Genomic DNA, 19,831 nt, shown 5'->3' with positions numbered 1-19,831 from the left:
GTCCATTGTTGTGTGGCTTGGTCACATCCCTTCACTTTTCTGGGCTCAGTTACCTCATAAACGAGGGATGCTAAACCTACCTCCCAAGGCTTATATACACTTATCCCCCAGGACTCCTGTATCTAATAAAGACTAGATTGTAGTTCCTATCCACAGCGCTCAAAAGATAGACATGAACAGAGTTTGTCAGTTGAGGTCAGTCTTCCCAGTAAACCCACATCTCTGCAACATGCTCCATCTGTGGACAAATTGCAGGACAACTTGTGTCCCTTTGTGGGGGTGTCTTTTTGATACAGGGTCTCCCTGTAGCCCCAGTGGGCCTGGAACTTCCAGAGCCTCTGCCTCCTGAGGGCTGTGTATGCTACCACGCCCACCATGTGCCATGTCCTTCTATTTTTTTTTATTTTTTATTATTTTTATTTTATGTGTGTGCATGTATTGCCTGCATGCAGGTAAGTGCACCCATGTCGTGCAATGCCCGTGGAAGACAGAAGAGGCTGTCGGATCCCCTGAAACTGGAGTTAGGAACACTTGTTAGCTGCCATGTGGGTGCTGGGATTCAAACCCGGCTCTTCTGCAAGAACAACCAGTGTTCTTAACCACTGAGCCATCTCTCCAGCCTGGCATGTCCTTCTATTTTTTTTTAAATATTTTATTTATTATTTTATGTGTATGAATGTATTGCCTGCACATTTGCAAGTATACCTGTGTCATGCAATGCCTGTAGAGATCAGAAGAGGATGTCAGATCCCCTGGAACTGGAGTTATAGATGGTTGTTTGTTGCCATATGGCTGGGTCCTCTACAAGAGCAGTCGGAATCCTTAACCACTGAGCCATCTCTCCAGCCCTGTCTTTTTTTTTAAAAGTGCCAGTCACATCTTCTGTTAAGTGTGGGTCCTTTATCAACCTCCAATGCTTACTAAGTTTATAGATACCCCTTAAAGGAAGACATACCAGCATTACCCAGTACCATCTAAGAAAATGATGGACCTGGAGAGACATCTTCTGGGTCTGGAGACTCATGGCACTGTGGCTGGAGTTAGAAACAGTGCTACTGAGCTATATAGGAGAAATGGCCCCTGGCTAAATGAAGCTGTCTTCCCCAGCCCTTTCATCTACCAAGTTAAACTTCTGATTTTTTATCTTCAGTGTTTGAATTAGAAAATGCAGCCTTGGTTTGAAGTACACAGTGGCAGTATTTTGGCTTCTCTGATCTTGTGTGCATAAACTTGGGCTGTGTATGCATACGTTCAAGTGGTCCTTGAAGTAAAGCTAAACACAGCATTCTTGGCGTTGGCTGTGGAACCTCTCTGAGGGGGACCCATTCCATCACGTCTCCTTTGTGTGTGGTGTGGGCAGGGCTCTGCTTTCAAGCAGTTGCTTCTGAGAGGCTGGATCACCCCACTGGTTACTAAAAGCATTCATCTATGGTCAGCTGCCTTTGATGGCAGGCCCCTGCCCTCAAACCCCAGCATCTTCTGCATTGTGCAGAGGCTTTTGCCAGTGCCTGGTTTCTACCTACTCACATTCCAGTGATGGCTGCCCCAGTGGGAGAAGAAACGAGATCCTTCAAGTAGAACTGGCTGGGGCATGAAGGCAATTCCAAGAAAAGAATTGCTGAGACTCTCATTCACCCTGCCCAGCCTGCTGGGACCAGAGGCTTTTCATGAACTTGGGCTTTATTTGTACTGGAACTTCAGCCATCTCTTCTAGGGTTTTCTGTTTTGAGCTACTACTGCCAAGTGGGCTAGAAAATGGGGTGCTGAGGGGTGAATGAGAAGTCATTGTGCAAGACAGGCATCCAGGAAGCTATTCTTACTAGTTTTTATTATTTTAAGAAATTATTCATTCAGGGGCTGGAGAGATGGCTCTGTGGTTAAGAGCACTGATAGCTCTTGCAGAGGACCCGGGTTTGGTTCCCAGCACCCACATGGTGGCTAACTGTCCATAACTCCACTTCCAGGGGCTCCAACACCCTCTTCTGATCTCCGAGGGCACTGCACAACATGGGTGTACTTGCATACATGCAGGTATAACACCCATATACACATAGAAAAAATAAATAAAATATTTTAAAAAATAAATTACTCATTCTAATTATAACCATCTTTCTACCACCATGCCTGGTCTTCTATTTGCTGGAATTTAGACCAACATTTTTTTCCTCTTTTTTTTTTTTTTTTTTTTTTTTCAATGCTGGCAATTGAAGCCAAGGCCTGTGTATATGCTATATCTCCAGCAGAAAAATCTTTTTTTTTTTAAATTTCTTCTACTTCAACCCCATATCTTTCAATCTTTCTTCCACTCCCTCTCCAGTTACCGTTAACTTCCCATGTGTAGCACTCCAGACTGTTATGGACTATCTTTTTCTTGTTGGTTGGTCATTTGTATTTTCTTAATAAATACTTCTGGGGCTGGATAATAAATTGGGGGGAGGGGCTTTTTGAAACATGGTCTCCCTATAGCCCCAGCTGGCCTGGAACTCATCATGTAGACCGGGCTGGCCTTGAACTCAGATCCGCCAGCCTCTGCCTCGCAAGTGCTGAGGGAACAAGCTTGTTCCACCACGCCCGGCCTTATAAATAAAATATTTTAAAAAATAAATACTTATTTTTGCCAGAGATCCCCTCTCCATTTTGCGTATGAGTAACAGTGAGGACCCTCCCTTTGGGGTGAGCCACCCTAGCCCTGAACTCAACAGTGTATAATTTAGGGAAAAAAAAGTAGAACCTCAGCAAGCCTGGGGTGGGGGAAAGGAAGTAAGTTTTAATCTCAGCAAAGGTAGGCAGAACTCTGAGATTGAGGCCAGCCTGGTCTACGTGGCAAGTACCAGGCCAGCTGGGATTCCAGATGACCCCCCCCCCTGAAAAAAAAATAAACCACACACACAAAGGACACAGGGCAAGGACCTGCTATGTAGATAGGGCATGAAATCTGACTGCCTAGGTTCACATCCCAGCCTTGCTGCTTGCTAACTGCCTAATATCCCTAGCTATAAAAAGAATTTGGGGCTAGAAAGTTGGCTCAGCAATTAAGAGCACTGTCTGCTCTTGCAGAGGACCCAGGTTTAATTCCCAACACCCACATGGCTGTTAACCATCCATAACTCCAGTTCCAGGGGATCCAGCACCCTCTTCTGACCTCCGCAGGCATTGCATAACATGGGTGTACCTACCTATATGCAGGCAGTACACTCATACACATAAAATAAATAATAAATAAAATATTAAAAAATTTCTTTCTAGGTGTGGCAGCACACACCTTTAATCCCAGTACTCCAGAGGCGAGGCAGGGGATCTCAGTAAGTTGAGGCCAGCCTGGGTGGGCTACATAGTGAGTGACACTGTCTCAAAAAACAAAAACCCAAGAGGACAGACCCCAAAGTTCTGGGATTAAAAGAGTTAATATTTATAAAGTGTTTAAAATAGAATCTGGAACTATAGTCAGTATTCTGCAAATATTTAAAATATTGATCAAATAGTTAAGTTCGTTGAAGCTGTTACATTACCTCAGATCATAGATTTTGTTTTGTTGTACAGCCTAGGGTGGCCTCAGATTCATGAACTTCCTACCTTCAGCTTCTCTGGGATTGCAGGTGTGTACCTCCATGCCCAGTATGAGGATGTAGTTTTTCCTGATGATGATGGGGATGGTGGTGATGATGATGTGGTAGAAAGGTTTTCCCTTCAGAGATGCCCAGGGGTCTTAATTCTGTATTGGGACCAATACAGATAACCAGTATAGAAAAGGTGTTTTGTGCTTGGTTGAATTTTTAGTCCCTCATGAGCTTTCTGTCACTTTCATCATGGAAATGTTCCCATACCCCCCAACCCCGTGTGTTGATCTTGGTATTTCAACATTTCACCACATTTTCCTCATACTGCCTCCCAATTGATGATGTCAGAGTTCCACATAACTGAACATGGCCAGCCCTGGCCAGGGTTGAAGGAGCCTCCAGAGCTGGACAGCCTTTTGTCTTTCCTGTAATTTTCAATTTCTCAGTCCAGAGGATCCGGTTTTACAAAACAGAGAATGAGTGCTAATGAGTACCTAGAAATTCAGGTTGGGGCTCCCTCTGGCACTTTCTGTGTCACTTCTCCCAGGGTGAGGCTGGGCCACATTAAGAGTTACCCTGAGCAGGTCAAGTGCTTTGCACCAAGTTATTTACAAAACCATTTCATTTTTCAGGCCAACCACCTATGGCAAGTCCAGTCATGGTCCTGTTGACTTTCACTGCCCAGATTTGTCTAGCTGGGGAAAGGAATCTGGGGCAGTGCTTATACCCTGCTTATATGACAAGCCACCACATATGGCCCAGTCACTCCATTATTTATGCTGGGGGTAGGGAGGGTTACTTAAAAATCTTTAAAAGGTCCTAATTAGGACTTTGAAAGTGGTATCTGTGGACTGGAGAGATGGCTCAGCAGTTAAGATCACTGGATCTAGCTTGGCGTGGTAGGCAGAGGCAAGCAGATCTCTGAGTTCAAGGCCAGCCTGGTCTACATGAGTTCTAGGCCAGCTGGGGCAACAGGGAGATCCTGTCTCAAAAAGACCAAAAAAGAAAGGGACGTTCAAGTTGAGACAGATCTTTCTGCACGTTGCTTCTCACATGTCTTTGGCTCCAAAATACATATGTCAAAGAGTATTTTGGGATAACATATCCTAATTCCCTTCAACAGCCACTAGTAGCTCTGCTGTTTGCTAGTTGTGGGATGTTAGGTAAATGTCTTAACCACTCTGTGAGTAGGAATAATGGTGGTGCATATTCTCATCTTCTTATCCCCTAAAACAAATTATCTTCTCCGGCAAATGGAATTCAGGACTTTGAGCTTCAGACATGCTTGCAGGGGCGACCCCTGGTGGAAGAAAGAAACACTGCAGCCCAGGCATCCACAGAGGCTTGGGCTTTCTGGCAGAAACCTGATCCTTCGGAAAGAAGTGCCCAGCCTTGTAAAATAGGCATACCAGCAGCAATTTTCACAAGAGAATGCTTAGACAAAATGGAAGTTTCATTGGGGGGAGTGATGGATAGTTATCTGAAAGGGAGGAAAACAGGCTAACTTAGAGTTTCCTACAATGAACTCTTTACAACTGTTCCCTGTGCCTGTGAGGTTTTTTACTACATTTCTACATGTTTTTTTTGTTTGTTTGTTTTGGATTTTGGTTTAAAATTTTTTTTAGCATTTGTTTATTTATATGTGGGGATATGTGTGCATTTGTGTGCACCCCTACCCACTTGTGGAGGTCAGAGAACAATTTTTAGGAGTCGGTTCTCTCCTACCTTGTGTGTTTGAACTCGGGTCCTCATGTGGTGACAAGTGCCTTTACCCACTGAGCCATTTCATTAGACCTTTTTTTTTTTTTTTTTTAAGATTTTATTTTAATTGTGTATATGTGTGGGTATGTCCATTTGAGTGCAGTACTCAGGAAGGACAGAAGTATCAGATCCCTCTTGGAGCTGGAGTTAACAGGCAGTAGGTGCTGGGAATTGAACTCAGGTTCTCTGCAAGAGCAGTATGCACTTTTAATCACTGAATCATCTCTCCAGCCCCAAAGATTTTATTTTTAATCATATGTATATGTGTGTGGGTATGTGGGCATGAGTGCTATGTGTGGAAGCCCAAAGACGGTGTCAGATCCCTGGAACTAGAATTACAGGCAGTTGTAAGCCACAGAATGTGCATGCTGGGAACTGAACTCAGGTTCTCTGGAAGACCAGAGTGTGTGTTCTTAAATCACTGAGCCATCTCGCCAGCCTTTTTTGTTTTCTTGAGATAGTCTCATGCACCCCAAGCTGGCTTCAAACTTGCTGTGTAGCTGAGGATGACCTTGAACTTCTGATCTGCCAGCCTCTGCTTCCCTAAGTGCTAGGATTATAGGTGTGCACCACAATGCCCTGTTTGTTTTTTGTGGGGGTTTTGAGTTTCGGGTTTTTTTTCTTACATATTTTAAAAATATTTTATTTATTTTTTATTTTATGTGTATGAGTGTATTGCCTGCATGTATGTGAGTGCACCCGTGTCATGCAGTGCTGCGGAGGTCAGAAGAGGGCTTCTGATTCCCCTGGAACTGGAGTTAAGGACGGTTCGTAGCCGCCATGTGGGTGCTGGGAATCGAACCCAGGTCCTCTGCAAGAGCAGCCAGTGCTCTTAACCACTGAGCCATCTCTCCAGCCCCCTTTTTCTTACTTTTTTTTTTTTTTTTTTTTTTGTCTTTTGAGACAGGGTCTCCTTGTAGCCTCAGCTGGCCTGGAACTTACTATGTAGACCTGGCTGGCCTCAGTCTCATAGAGATCTGCCTGGATCTGCCTCCCAAGTGCTGGGATTAAACGCGTGCGCCACCACTCCTGGCACATATTTTTATCCATATATTTGTTTACTTTTTTTTTTTTTTGGTCTTTTTGAGCTCCAGCTGTCCTGGAACTCACTATGTAGACCAGGCTGGCCTTGAACTCACAGAGATCCGCCTGCCTCTGCCTCTGGGAGTAAACGCGTGTGCCACCACGCCCTGCTTACTTTTTTTTTATGTGTATGAGTGTATTACATGCATGTATGTAAGTGCGCCCTGCCCGCATTGTGCAATGCCTGTAGAAGTCAGGGAGGATGTCAAATTCCCCTGGAACTGGAGTTATGGACAATTGTTAGTTACAATGTAGGTGAAGAGAATTGAACCCAGGTCCTCTGCAAGAGCAACCAGTGCTCTAAACCACTGAGCCATTTCTCTAGCCCCCTTTACTGGATAATTAGATAAGGAAAAAAGTCAGACCACAACGATTAGGTGCCTGTATTTGTGAAGAACTTTATGAAAGGTTTCTGGATAGCTTTGTTAGTCATTGCTAGTGTAGGGTTCCTTGAGCTGGTCCTCATTTTGCATGATTGATTTTTGGATAAGAATGCTCCTGCCTGAAATCTGCCCAGTTTCCTAATCACTGTAATTTCTGCCCTGCAGTTAGTTTTGAAGGATGCACTGGTCGGCCAAGGACAGTCTACTTTTCTGATGACTCCCGATTCAAAGTGGCCACAGATGGTGTGGTCACAGTCAAGCGACCTCTAAACCTTCATAAACTAGAGACCAGTTTTCTTGTCCACGCTTGGGACTCTAGCTACAAGAAGCTTTCTACCAAAGTCACACTGAAGTCTGTGGGGCATCACCACCACCGTCACCACCACCATGTAAGTTGGGATATTTTTTTGAAGTTTGCTGTATTTTCTGGCTACTGTCTAATCGTGGTCTCCTGACCTTGGCACTCTGGACATTTGGGGCTAGATAATTTTGCAAGAGGACTCAGCTGCATACTTGGCAACTCTAGATGGCAGGAGCACCTCTGTCTTTTACAACAGCAAAACTCCCTCCATAAACTGCTAAGAACTCTTGGGCAGGGACTGCAAAATCATCTCCAGTTGAGGACAGTAGGTCTCACTGAACGCAGTCCTATTGGGTCTGGGGATGTTGCTGTTGGAATGTGGGGATCTGGGATCCAATCAGCCTGCCATTGCTCTCTCCCTTCAACCCTGGAAACCCCAGAGGGGTCACTGAACCTGCCTAGGCTTGAGTCTCCTTGTCTGTAAGGCCTGAGATAATAGTGAAGATTGAGTGAACTAACACTGATGAAACACTAAGACCCTGCATATGCCATTGACATCCACAAGGCTGTGGTTTTAGGATCCTCCACCTCCTTTGTGGGTACCTAAGGCTTATATGAAATAGTACAGTTATTTGTGTATGTCCAGCACACATCCTCTTGTTAGCACACCTCTAGATTAATGACAATATCTAATATAATGCAGATGCTGTGTCAGTTGTTATGTGTTATTTCAAGATGATAAGGGGAAAAGTCTGCATGTGAGGGCTGGAGAGATGGCTCAGCTGTTAAGATCACTGACTGTTCTTCCAGAGGACTCAGGTTCAGTTCCTAGCACCCACATAGAGGCTAATACTTGTCCTTAACTTCACCTTCTTCTGGCCTCTTTGGGAACCAGACATATGCACGGTGGACTTACAGGCAAAACATTCATATACATAAAATAAAAATAAAAATAAATATCATCTTTAAAAATCTGCCCTTTTTTTATCCAGTTTTTTGAGACAGGATCTCCCTGTGTCTGCAGCTGGCCGGGAGCTCACAGAGATCTGCCTGCCTCTGTCTCCCAAGTACTGGGATTAAAGGTGTGCACCACCATGCCTGGCCTATTTTTTCTTTTTTAAGGCAAGATCTTGCTATAAAAAGAGTCTAGGCTGACTTCAAACTCAATCCTCCTGCCTCAGCCTCCTGAAAGCTGGGATTACAGATGTATACTAGCATGCCTGGCTTTAGGTTTCTCTTTTTTTCTGGATAGGGTCTCATGTAGCCCATGATAGCTTCTGACTTACCATGTAGCAGAACCTTGAACTTTCTAACCCTCTAGGTTCCATCTTGTGCCATCACCCCAGGTTTTATTTGGTTCTGGGGATTAAACCTACAGCCTAATGCATGCTAGGCAAGCACTTTACCAATTGATCTACATCCCCAGCCAGGCTTAGATAACCTTTAAAAATTTTAAAAGAAGATTTTTAAAAACTTGGACTGGAGAGATGGCTCAGCTTAAGAGCCCTTACTGCTCTTGCAGAGAACCTGGTTCAGTTCCTAGCACCAACACAGTGACTCATAATCATCCCTAACTCCATTTCCAGAGGATCTAGTGCCCTCCTCTGGCCTCCGTGAGCATTGTACACATGTGGTAGACTTACACACAAGCAAAACACTCACACACATAAAATAAAAATAAATTAATTAAAACTTTTTAATGTTTTAAAATTTTTTATGTGTACTAGTATTTTACCTGCATGTATGTAAGCACACCACATGTGTGCCTGGTGCCCATGGAGGTCCGAAGAGGGCATTAGATCCATTGGAACTGGAATTAAGGATTGGTGTTAGCCACCATGTGGATGCTGGGAACTGAACTCGGGTCCTCTAGAAGAACAATAAGTACTCTCAAGCCCAGCCATCTTTCCAGCCACTAACATTTTTTTAAAGATTTATTTTTTTTATTTTTCTTATTTATTTGTGTATGTGGAGACCAAAGAGGGTATCAGGTACAAACACAGGGTTTCATGTAGCCCAGGTTGCCCCAAGCTCAATATGTAGTCCAGGATGACCTTGAACTCCTGATCCTCCTGCTTCTACCTCCCAAGTGTGAGATTAGAGGCATGCATCACTAAACCTGGCTTTGAAAAATAATTTCCGTCTGTAACTGATTGCCCACTGATTTGAGCCCTGCAGCTATGAAGGGCCAAATGTGACAGGTGCTCATTAAATATTAGCTGCTGCCATTTTCTTCCCAAAGCAGAAAGAATTAGAGGTGAGGTACTGAGCATCTTAGCAAAGGGAGGGAGGAGCCAATAGAAAGCCTTTTCAGGCTCCTTATGCCGCTTGCATAAGATCCTTTCTGCTGTGTTTGCAGTGCCTAGCCATTAGGTCTGGCACATTCCAGAAAACCAGTAAATATTGAACAGGTGGGTAGATGGACTGACCATGAGTGGATGGACATGTGTCTGCCTAGGTTCTTGACAAGAATGTCTCTGCAGGTTATTACCAAAAGCCAAATGCCTCTGCCAGTTTTGAGAGCGCTCTCATGGCACTTCCTATCAAAATGTCTGTAGGCGCTCTAGACCTTCTTAGCGTTCCCAGCTTATTGCTTCAAGTGTCAGCTGTGCTGTATGTGCAAAAGCCTATGAGTCTTCTCTGAAGACTCATAAGATTTAATAATCTTCTTGAAGGATCTAATTTTCCTCCCTGATGCAATTAGAAGAGTGAGGAACTTAGTTCAGCTGTGTTAGCCCGACTTCCTGACTCAGGCCCCCAGTTGGCACGCATGCTAGTTCAGCTCTGTGAATTCTGGTCAGGTAGCTGACTGGAGCCTCCTAAGACCAAGAGGCTGTTTTGAACTTGGTTTTCCTCTAGCCTTCCCTTCTCACCTCTGCTGACTTTACTTCTGTCTAGAGACAGGATTTGATTCAAGTATGTATTATAGAAAACCCAAAATTACAGTGGTTTATGCAAAATGTTCCTTTAAGACAAAGAAGTCCAAAGATAAGTTGTGGTCAGAATGGAGGCTTTATAGTTAGGAACATTCCAGGTTTCTCCTCTCCTGTTTGCTTTGCCGAACTTAGCAAATGGTGTTCCCTTCACCCCCGTCCCCAAACTTTTGGAGACAGGGACTTGCTATGCAGCCTAAGTTGGCCTTCAACTTATGGCCTTTCCTTGCCTTAGCTTCCCAAGTACTGAGATTGCACGTATACATGACTATACCTGGTTTGTCTTTAATGTTTTTAATCCAAAATGTGAGGAAGGCTGGGGGTGTGTGTAGCTCAGTAGGAAAGCAAAAGGCCTTGGGTTTTATCTCCAACTCTGCATAAGCAGATTATGGTAGCACATCCTGTCATCCCTTGGTAGGTGAAGGCAGGAGGATCAGAAGTTCAAGATCATCCCTAGCTATACAGTTTGAAGCCAGCCTGGGCTTCATGAGGCCCTGTTTCAAAAATGCCAAAACCAAACTAAACAACTACAAAAACAAGGAAACAGGAAACAAGCTCGATTCTAACTTGACTGAGGATGATCAGTAATGAGTATCTTCTTCCAGAAATGTTGTTACTGTGGATCATTCTAGAACAAACAATTTGGAAGGTATTTTCCTTCCATCTTCAACTCTTATTTCCCTGAGTGTGTGAAGTTGTCTTTACTGCACATGAAAACTGTTCAGTATCAGTTGCAAGGTTATTTTTGGTTCTCATTCCAGCAGCTTCTGTTAGAACAAATGGAAACCTTAGCTATGACACAGTAAGATTAAGAGATTTATATCGATTGCACGGTAGTTCTTAGTAGCAGTTCCCAAAACTTAGAGTTGATAACTCCCCTCTGGGGAACTATATCCCTAGGAAAAACATAGACATTGGAAACACCTAAATATCTAGTTATTGAATCATCTGATATTATCAGAGTGTAATATTGCTTAAATGACATTATGTAAGTTTTAAATAACTTGTAAATTCAATTATTAAATTTTCAAACCTACACTTGTGTATATATAGTTATTTGAATTCTGGATACTGAGAAGAATCAATGACTATAGTATTATGTGGCTGTATCTGTCAGCATTCGGACACTACAGCAAAATTCTTGAGATGGTAACTTAAAGAGAAGGTTTATCTTATCTTACGGTTCTGGAGGTTCAAGAGCAAATGATCCCATTATTTGGTCGTCTGATAAGGACAGCACATTGTGGTGAGGGCATGTAGCCGAGTAAACCAACTTGCCTTGTGATACAAGAAACAAAGATGAGACCGAAATCCCAAAATACACTTCCTGTGATCTGATGATCTCTCAGTAAGCACCACCTGGAGACCACACTTAAACATGTGACCCTTGGGGTGGGGGGTGGGGGGGCATTCACTGTCCAAACACCAGTGGCAACAGGGTGTTTTGTGGAAGGATATATGATGTGTTGTTGAGAAGAAAATATATCATTAAATTCAAACATACACTACCCTCAGGAGATGGAGGCATGATGGGGTGGATTGAACTGTTAGACCTGTACTGTGTCTCATTTTGCTCATCTTCTTTGCTTTTAGGACTCTGTCTCTGGATCCCAGCCAGAAGTGCTCATGTTTCCCAGCTCCCACCAGAGTTCCAGAAGACAGAAGAGAGACTGGGTCATCCCTCCCATCAGCTGCCCAGAAAATGAAAAGGGCCCATTTCCTAAAGACCTGGTTCAGGTAGAGAAGGAAATTGTCCTCTGCCACCACCACCACTCTGGCCCTCCCCTGGGAAGGATTTGATAGAGAAGAACCAAGAGGAGAGAAACTAAAAATGACCCACTGTCAAGGTCTTCCCTTGACAATTGTTTCTGTTCTATCTTCAGATCAAATCCAACAGGGACAAAGAAACCCAGGTTTACTACAGCATCACTGGCCAAGGAGCTGACAAACCCCCTGTTGGTGTCTTTACTATTGAAAGAGAAACAGGGTGGCTGAGGGTGACGGAACCTCTGGATAGAGAAGCTATTCCTAAGTATATCGTGAGTATCTCTGAGAAACTTGACCATGGGGTAACTAACATCTGTCCAAAAGTATTTGAGCAACCCATATTGGATCTCGAGGGAAGAGCTTAACTTATCTCTTGGCGTGTTGATAAAAGTGAGATGACAGGAGATGCAGGGCAGTTGAGAGAGTTAGTTCCCACCCCCCTCCCTTGTTGGGAGAAAAGTAAGGGGATTCCTCACACACTATGCGTCAAGATTAGCTAGAAGATGTCACCTTGTTCTTGGGGCTGGAAGGAAGTAGATATAACAGGTAGCAAAAGCCATTTCTGGGACATGGTTACATGAGCTTAGGGAAGAGAGAGTCAACCTGTGGATGACAAATGCAAAAAAATCTGGGAGAATTACTAGATTGGAGATGCCAGAGAAAATTTACCCCGAGTGAAGTGAATCAGAATTTCGTAGGCTTCGGCTTCATCTCTAGTTCTGACACTGTAGTTTTCATGTGATAAGTGGGTGGTCTGACCTAGTGAGAGTTTTCTCCAGCCCATGAGATGAGGCCTTATCCATGACTTCATTAAGTAACAGCACATCATGTAGGATGTCCTCCCACAGAGGTCTAGAAGTAGAAGGAGTGGAGGTCAGATGGAGCCCCTCCTCCTACCACTTCTTTCTGGGCAGGGTCCAAGTAACCCTCACTTGGCTCTTGGCAGCTGTATTCTCATGCTGTGTCATCTAATGGGAACGCTGTGGAGGAGCCCATGGAGATTGTGATCGCGGTGACAGATCAGAATGACAACAAGCCCGAGTTCATCAAGAAGGTCTTTGAAGGGTCTGTCATGGAAGGTGCTCTTCCAGGTATGTTAGCCACAAGGACCTGAAATACCCAGAAAGACACCTCAAAGTGTGGGGCTGGAACTTGGGGTCAGGTCACTGAAACTAACTTCATATTGAGAGAGGTTCTTTGAATGTGTGTCTGTCTGTCTTGTGTAGTCTAATATTCTACCTATAGGAATATACAAAATAAGAACAACATAAGAACAACTTTGCTAAACTGGGCCTGGTGGTTGATGCATCTAATTCCAGTTCCAGAGGATCTACTGCCCTCTTCTGACCTCTGAGGATACCTACATGCATGTTCACCTACACAGATACACAGATACACATAAATAATAAAATCTTTTAAAATTTGTTTTATTTTTATTTTATGTGAGTGTTCTGAGTGTTTTGCCTGCATGTAAGTGCACCCATGTCATGCAATGTCTGCAGAGATCATAAGAGAGCGTTGGATCCCCTGGAACTGGAGTTATAGATAGTAGCCACCATGTGGGTGTTGAGAACTAAACCCAGGTCCTCTGTAAGAGCAGTCACTGCTTTTAACTGATGAGCCATCTCTCAACCTCAACAAAATCTTTTTAAAAATAAAGAAAATGGAGGAGGAAGAGAAGAGAGACTTGGTGGAATGCTTTAATTTATTCCCGACACCTTCTCCTCCCCTCACTACATCTAAAATGTAGGCTTTGAAAGTTGAGTTCTCTGAACATAGCTGGTTTGATGTAATGCTTTCTTCTCTTGCAATTTCATGTGAATTTTAGAAATAGGCCCTTCCTTTATCATCTAGGATGGGATTGGGCTGAGCAGTAAGGAGCAAATCCCCAAGTGGCAATTGTAGTCCACTTAAATCTCTCTCATTTGACTTTTCCAGGAACCTCTGTGATGCAGGTCTCAGCCACTGATGCAGATGACGACGTAAACACCTACAATGCTGCCATCGCCTACACCATCCTCAGCCAAGATCCTGAGCTGCCTCACAAAAATATGTTCACTGTCAATAGGGACACAGGGGTCATCAGTGTGGTCACCTCCGGACTGGACCGAGAGGTCAGGCAGGGCTCAGGAGGATCCAGTGGGAATTGAAGGCAAATGTTTATTAAATTCCTTGGGCAGTGCAACCCTCTGCTGATCCTAATGGTCAGTGAGTGTGAGTGTCTCAGTATGCATCTCAGCACCTGCCCAGAAGCTCTGTGCCTGGGGGCAGGCAGCCTGGGCAGTTAAGCAGATGAGCAAATATTCCAGTTCTCTACATGCCGTGGGCTGGGCTGGACCAAGGTGGCTGCTGGAGCTGGTTCTGATGTGCATGTTTGATGTTTGCAGAGTTATCCCACGTATACCCTGGTGGTTCAAGCTGCTGACCTTCAAGGCGAAGGCTTAAGCACTACAGCAAAAGCTGTAATCACAGTTACTGACATCAACGACAACGCTCCCATCTTCAACCCAACCATGGTAATTCTGCAGGTCTTTAGACAGTTTCCTGTGAAAGGTTCTTTGTAGTGTGCCAACTAAGTTTTACGTAAAACTCTGCTCATGGGTGAACCCTTTGAGAACTCTTCTCCAGGTTAGTGACTGTAAACTTAAAACTTCGAAGCCAGCATATTGGTGTAGCTCTTCTATCTTTGAATATTTTTGTTTCAACCGTAGCCTGGGGCCCATAGGATTGTGAAGTTGCAAAAAGAACCTGATGAATCCACGACCTTATATTCTGCATCTTTATATCAGATCCTAAATGGATCTAGTTTATTCATCAAACAAATATTTTCTAAGTTTATTCTAAGCATTGTGTTACGCACTGGAGATGTAATCACAACCAAAGCAGACAAGGATTCTAGTCTTGAATTGGTGGTCTAGTCAGAGAGATAATTGGCAATTATAGGAATTATAATTTGGGGGTGATGGGTGGCTTGAGCAGGGTTTCACTATGTAACCCAGGCTAGCTCAAATTCTGGAATTGCAGGTGTGAACTACCATTCCTGGCCTCATAGGAATTACTGGATGCCAAGAATATCAAATGCATTCAAGGAGTAGATTCAAATAGAGGAACTTCATATCTATATATAAAATTAAAAAATTTTGAGACATGGTTTCTAATACCCAGGTTGTCAGGCAGGCATGCACTACCATACTTGGATTTTTTTTTTTTTTTTTTAATTTGATTTGTTAGTAACAGAGGCCTTAAATAGCAGGGCTGACTTCTTTTTTCTTACGTCACAAAGGTCTGGGGATAATTGCTTTTTCATCATTTCTAAGGGGCTTTAAGAATACTATAATGGGGCTGGATGTGATGCCAAACACCTTTAATCCCAGCACTCGGGAGGCAGAATCTCTGAGTTCAAGGCCAGCTGGGGCTACAAAGTGAGGCCTTGTCTCAAAAATTGAGGTGGGGGGCAGCTCTTGGGGACTCAGGGAAAATGGTGACTGTGAGTGTGACTGAGATCAGTCAGTAGGCACCTGGGCCAGCAGGTGCTGAGTGGTTCTGGTAGCTAAGGCCTTCTAGAAGGTTCCTTCAGTGGCTCACAGAGGAGCATGCTCGGGTGTGCTGACAGAAAATGAGGGTCAGTTACTTGACCTCACCTCAACCCTCCCTTGGGCTTGGGCTCCGCAGCATGTCCATTCCTGGAGTCCTGGCTTCCCCTTACTGTCACCATGACCCACCTTTTTCCTTTGCTCTACAGTACCAGGGTCAGGTGCCTGAGAATGAGGCTAATGCCTACATCACTACACTCAAAGTGACTGATGATGACACTCCCCACACTCCAGCATGGGAGGCCGTGTACACCATCATAAATGATCCTGAACAACAATTTATTGTCACCACAGACCCTGCAACCAATGATGGCATTCTGAAAACAACCAAGGTTTGTATTGTGCTTGGGAAGATGTAGAAATTGATGTCCCAGCAGCTGGTCCTCCCTTATCCATGGTGACTTCTCATAAGTGAATCAGCACTGGCTGGGGAGGGGTCGGGGAGCCTTCTCAGATCACAGTAGACTGACTGTCCCCGGCTTGCAGTGACTCTACTATAGCTGTTGGGTTTAATTGGCTGTTTCCCAGGGACCCTGCTTCCTTCCCCCTTTCTTATCTTGCAAATGAGAAGGACCATGGTTTCCTGCTCTGAGCTGTTTGTCTAGACTATTAAAAGTGAAGCAGGTACAGCTCTTTTGAAAAATGGCCTAAAAACTTGGTTCTGGAAAGATATGACTCAGTGGTTAAGAGTCATCATTGCTGCTCTTGCAGAGAACCTGAGTTCGGTTCCCAGCACCCACACTGGGTGGCTCACAGCCACCTGTAACTCTAGTTCTAGGGGATCCAACACCCTCTTCCAACCTCTGTAGGCACCTACACATATGTGGCACACGTATATACACCTAGACAGGACACATATACATAAAACAAAAATAAATAAATCTTTGAAAAATGCCCTAAAAACTTGAAAACTAAAAGTGGGAATGAATTGCTTGTTGAATTTAGTCAAAGTTAACAGCTACCTGGAGTAGCCTTCGAGCTTTAACAGCCTCTTCAACAGGCAGGCAGCCATGTTTGGGAACCCCTGGTATATTGTCCACCAAAAGCGATAAAGATGAAAACTTTTTCAAGTTTCACTTTATTTTTTGCTAACACTGTTTCTTGTTTTTTTTTTCACTTTATTCTGTTGTGGGGTAACGGTGGTTGAACTCAGGTCCTTGAGCAAGTGCTCTACCCCTTAGCCACACCCCAAGCCTGTGATATTTTAGTTTAAGCTCATTTTTTTCCTGTTTTCTAGGGCTTGGATTTTGAGGCCAAGCAACAGTATATTCTACACGTGACAGTGGGGAACGTGGCCCCCTTTGAGGGGGCTCTTGTCACATCCACAGCCACTGTCACTGTGGACGTGATGGACGTGAATGAGGCACCCATCTTTGTTCCTGCTGAAAAGAGAGTAGAAGTACCTGAGGACTTTTCCGTGGGCCTGGAGATCACGTCCTACACAGCCCGGGAGCCAGACACCTTCATGGATCAGAAGATCACGTAAGTGGAAGGGTTTTTCAACTGACTGGTACCAAGGGGGTACTGGAATGTATTTACAATTTTTCTGTTCCTTTTAATGTCATTTTAATTTATGCGAATATGTATATAAATACAGTCACTTGTCATATAATGATAAAAATACATTCTGAGAAATCTGTCCTTGACCAGTTTGAGCATGAGAACAGTCTAGAGTTTGTTATATAAGCTAAGATGTCTGCAGTGTCACTGTAATTATTGCCATCATGGTACAGTCCGTGGTTGACTTATGGGAGTCAGTTTTCTCCTTCTACCACGTGATCCCAGGAATCTAATTCAGGTCGTTAGACTTAGAGGCAAGTGCCTTCTTTACTGAGCCATCTTGCTGGCCCTTATTTTTTAATCAAATGTGAAAGAATAGAGAAAAGACAAAAACAAAAATGTAGGATTTTGTTTGGTACTGAAGCCTTGGACTGGATAGTGTCTAGACTGGGTTGATACGTTAGCATGCCAACAGGCGTGTCCAACCTGAGGCCTTCAGGCCACATGTACTCCAGGATAGCTATGAATGTAGCCCAACACAAAATCATAAACTTAATTGATTTTATTTATTACTTTTTTGGGGGCGGGTGACAAGAGTATGGTTTTGGCTTTTTTTTTTTTTTTTAATTAACATTTATTTATTTTGTGTGTATGTGTGTATACATGTATGTGGGTGCTTGCTTGCCATGTTTCACATATGGAGACCAGAGGATAACTTTCTGGCGTTGGTTTTCTCCATCACTTGGGTCCCAGGGCTTGAATTCAGGTTGTCAGGCCTGACGGCAAGCGCCTTTACCCACTGAGCCATCTATCTTGCTGGCCCTATTGTATCACTCCTGAGCTTGAGCTATGTCACAGTCAATGCTGGACATGCCTGATAGGCCTTAGCAGTATTCGTTACCATGGCCTAAAGACCACTTCTTGTAATTCATTGCTTTGCACTTATAGAGAAGCAAGGGCAAGCAAGCACATAGATTTCCACAGTTCTTTCTTCCTCTGGTTTCTTAGCTTCCCACTACCCGCCCTCCCCTTTTTTTAAGGCAGGGTCTCATTCAACTCAGCCTGGCCTCAAGTCCCAATCCTCTTGCCTCTGCCTCCCAACTGTTAGAATTTCAGCCGAGCATCACCACATACAGCTCTTAGCTCCCTTCCCACAGATCTTGACTGAGCAGCAGAGCTCTGCTTTTTAGGCCTTTGTTTCCTCTGATTACTATTTCTGGTATTCCTAATAAGATATTTAACAGGATCCTCTTCGCCTTTTGAATAAAGTGGGGTTTCAATGTTGTTATCATTTGTTTTGTTTTTAATTAATCGTATTAGTCCAGAAGAATTAACTTCCCTGGCACCTATGAATAGGTGTGCATAGTGCAACCCAACCATCAGTGTCAGCCTGAGTCTTCAGGCATACAGGTGTAGAGAGCATATTGTGACCTTTAAGAATTTTTTATTTTTAGGAACGCTAGCCTTTTTAAAAATAAATATGGATCGGGGCTGGAGAGATGGCTCATCAGTTAAGAGCATTGACTGCTCTTACAGAGGACCTGGGCTCGATTCCCAGCACCCACATGGTGGCTACAAACCGTCCTTAACTCCAGTTCCAGGGGAATCTGTCCTTAACTCCAGTTCCAGGGGAATCCAAAGCCCTCTTCTGACCTCCATTGCATTGCACAACATAGGTGCACTCACATACGTTAAAAATGATACATAAACTGGGTGTGGTGGCACACACCTTTTTAATCCCAGAACTGGGGGTAGAGGCAGGCGGATCTCTGTGAGTCAAGGCCAGCTGGAGCAACAGGGAGACCCAGTCTCAAAAAGACAAATAATAAATAAATAAATAAATATCAAGCTAGGTTTGGTGGTATACATCTATAATGCCAGCACTCAGGAGATTAGGCAGCAGTTAAAGGCTAGCCTGGGCTATATAATGAAACCCAGTCTCATAAGTGTAAAAATAACAGACTAGAGAGATGGCTAGTGGTTAAGAGTACTTCCTGCTTTTCCAGAGAACCTGGATTTGGTTAACAACTGTTTTTAACTCCAGTTTCAGGGGATCCAGCACCCTCTTCTTGCCTCCAAGGGCACTGCATCCATGTAGGGCACACACTCATATACACAAAATAAAAATAAATAAATCAGGGGTTAGAGAGATGCCTCAGCAGTTAAGAGCACTGGCTGCTCTTGCATAGGACCCTGGTTAGATTCCCAGCACCCATATGATGGCTAACATCTGTCTGTAACTTCAGTTCCAGGGGATCCAGTGCCCTCCAAGTATTGTACTTTATATACATGCAAGCTAAATACATAAACACATAAAATAATATAAATTTAAAATAAATTTTTTAAAATAAAATTAAAAGCTAGACCTAGGTATATAGGTTTGTAATCCCAGCTACTCAGGAGGCTGGGGCAGGAGAATCAGAAGTTCAAGGTCATCCTTGGCTATATAAGGCCAGCCTGGACTATAGGAGGCCCTGTCTCAAAAAAAAAAAAAAAATCAGGCCAGGCATGGTGGCACACGACTTTAATCCCAGCACTTGGGAGGCAGAAGCAGGTGGATCAGACTAGAAAGATGTGAGTCAAATGCCAAAGATGATCCACTGGATCCCTGGAGAATACTCTGGACCCTGATGCTATTTTCATGTAAGCTGGGCTGTCACTGCCCACAGTGGATTGAATGCTAAATTGGGATGAGGCTGTAAGATTGTTGTAATGTGCATTTGGAGGAATCTGATAATTTAAATGTTCTGGATTTTCAGCAATACTGGGCTACCACAGTTTTATTTCCTGGATTAAAAAAAATAACTGAGTAATGAGTAGCTGGGGATGTAGCTTAGTGGTGGGCGCCAAGCCCTGGTGTCCATCCACAGTACCACAATGAAAGGGAGAGTGGTGGTCATTACTCTTGGTGGAGGGTAGATGCATGGTCACTGTGCTATTCTGTGGCTTTCAG

The 19,831-nt window shown here is 43.9% G+C and overlaps 1 protein-coding gene across 1 annotated transcript in view; it reads left to right on the top strand.

The window, feature by feature from the left end:
* The window catches only part of Cdh1 (cadherin 1), a 78,884-nt gene that overhangs the window by 45,964 nt on the left and 13,089 nt on the right, over window positions 1–19,831 (top strand). The window contains exons 3-10 of the mRNA XM_017798369.2: window positions 6,950–7,173; window positions 11,612–11,755; window positions 11,902–12,057; window positions 12,732–12,876; window positions 13,724–13,899; window positions 14,173–14,301; window positions 15,528–15,710; window positions 16,616–16,860. Coding sequence (XP_017653858.2) covers window positions 6,950–7,173; window positions 11,612–11,755; window positions 11,902–12,057; window positions 12,732–12,876; window positions 13,724–13,899; window positions 14,173–14,301; window positions 15,528–15,710; window positions 16,616–16,860 — 1,402 coding nt within the window. The remainder of the gene's footprint in view (window positions 1–6,949; window positions 7,174–11,611; window positions 11,756–11,901; window positions 12,058–12,731; window positions 12,877–13,723; window positions 13,900–14,172; window positions 14,302–15,527; window positions 15,711–16,615; window positions 16,861–19,831) is intronic.

The sequence above is a fragment of the Nannospalax galili genome, unplaced genomic scaffold, assembly GCF_000622305.1.
Source record: "Nannospalax galili isolate Female #2095 unplaced genomic scaffold, S.galili_v1.0 scaffold410, whole genome shotgun sequence".
NCBI classification, from domain to species: domain Eukaryota; kingdom Metazoa; phylum Chordata; class Mammalia; order Rodentia; family Spalacidae; genus Nannospalax; species Nannospalax galili.
Note: the sequence above shows the minus strand (reverse complement) of the source record. Positions and strands in the feature narration are given on the sequence as shown.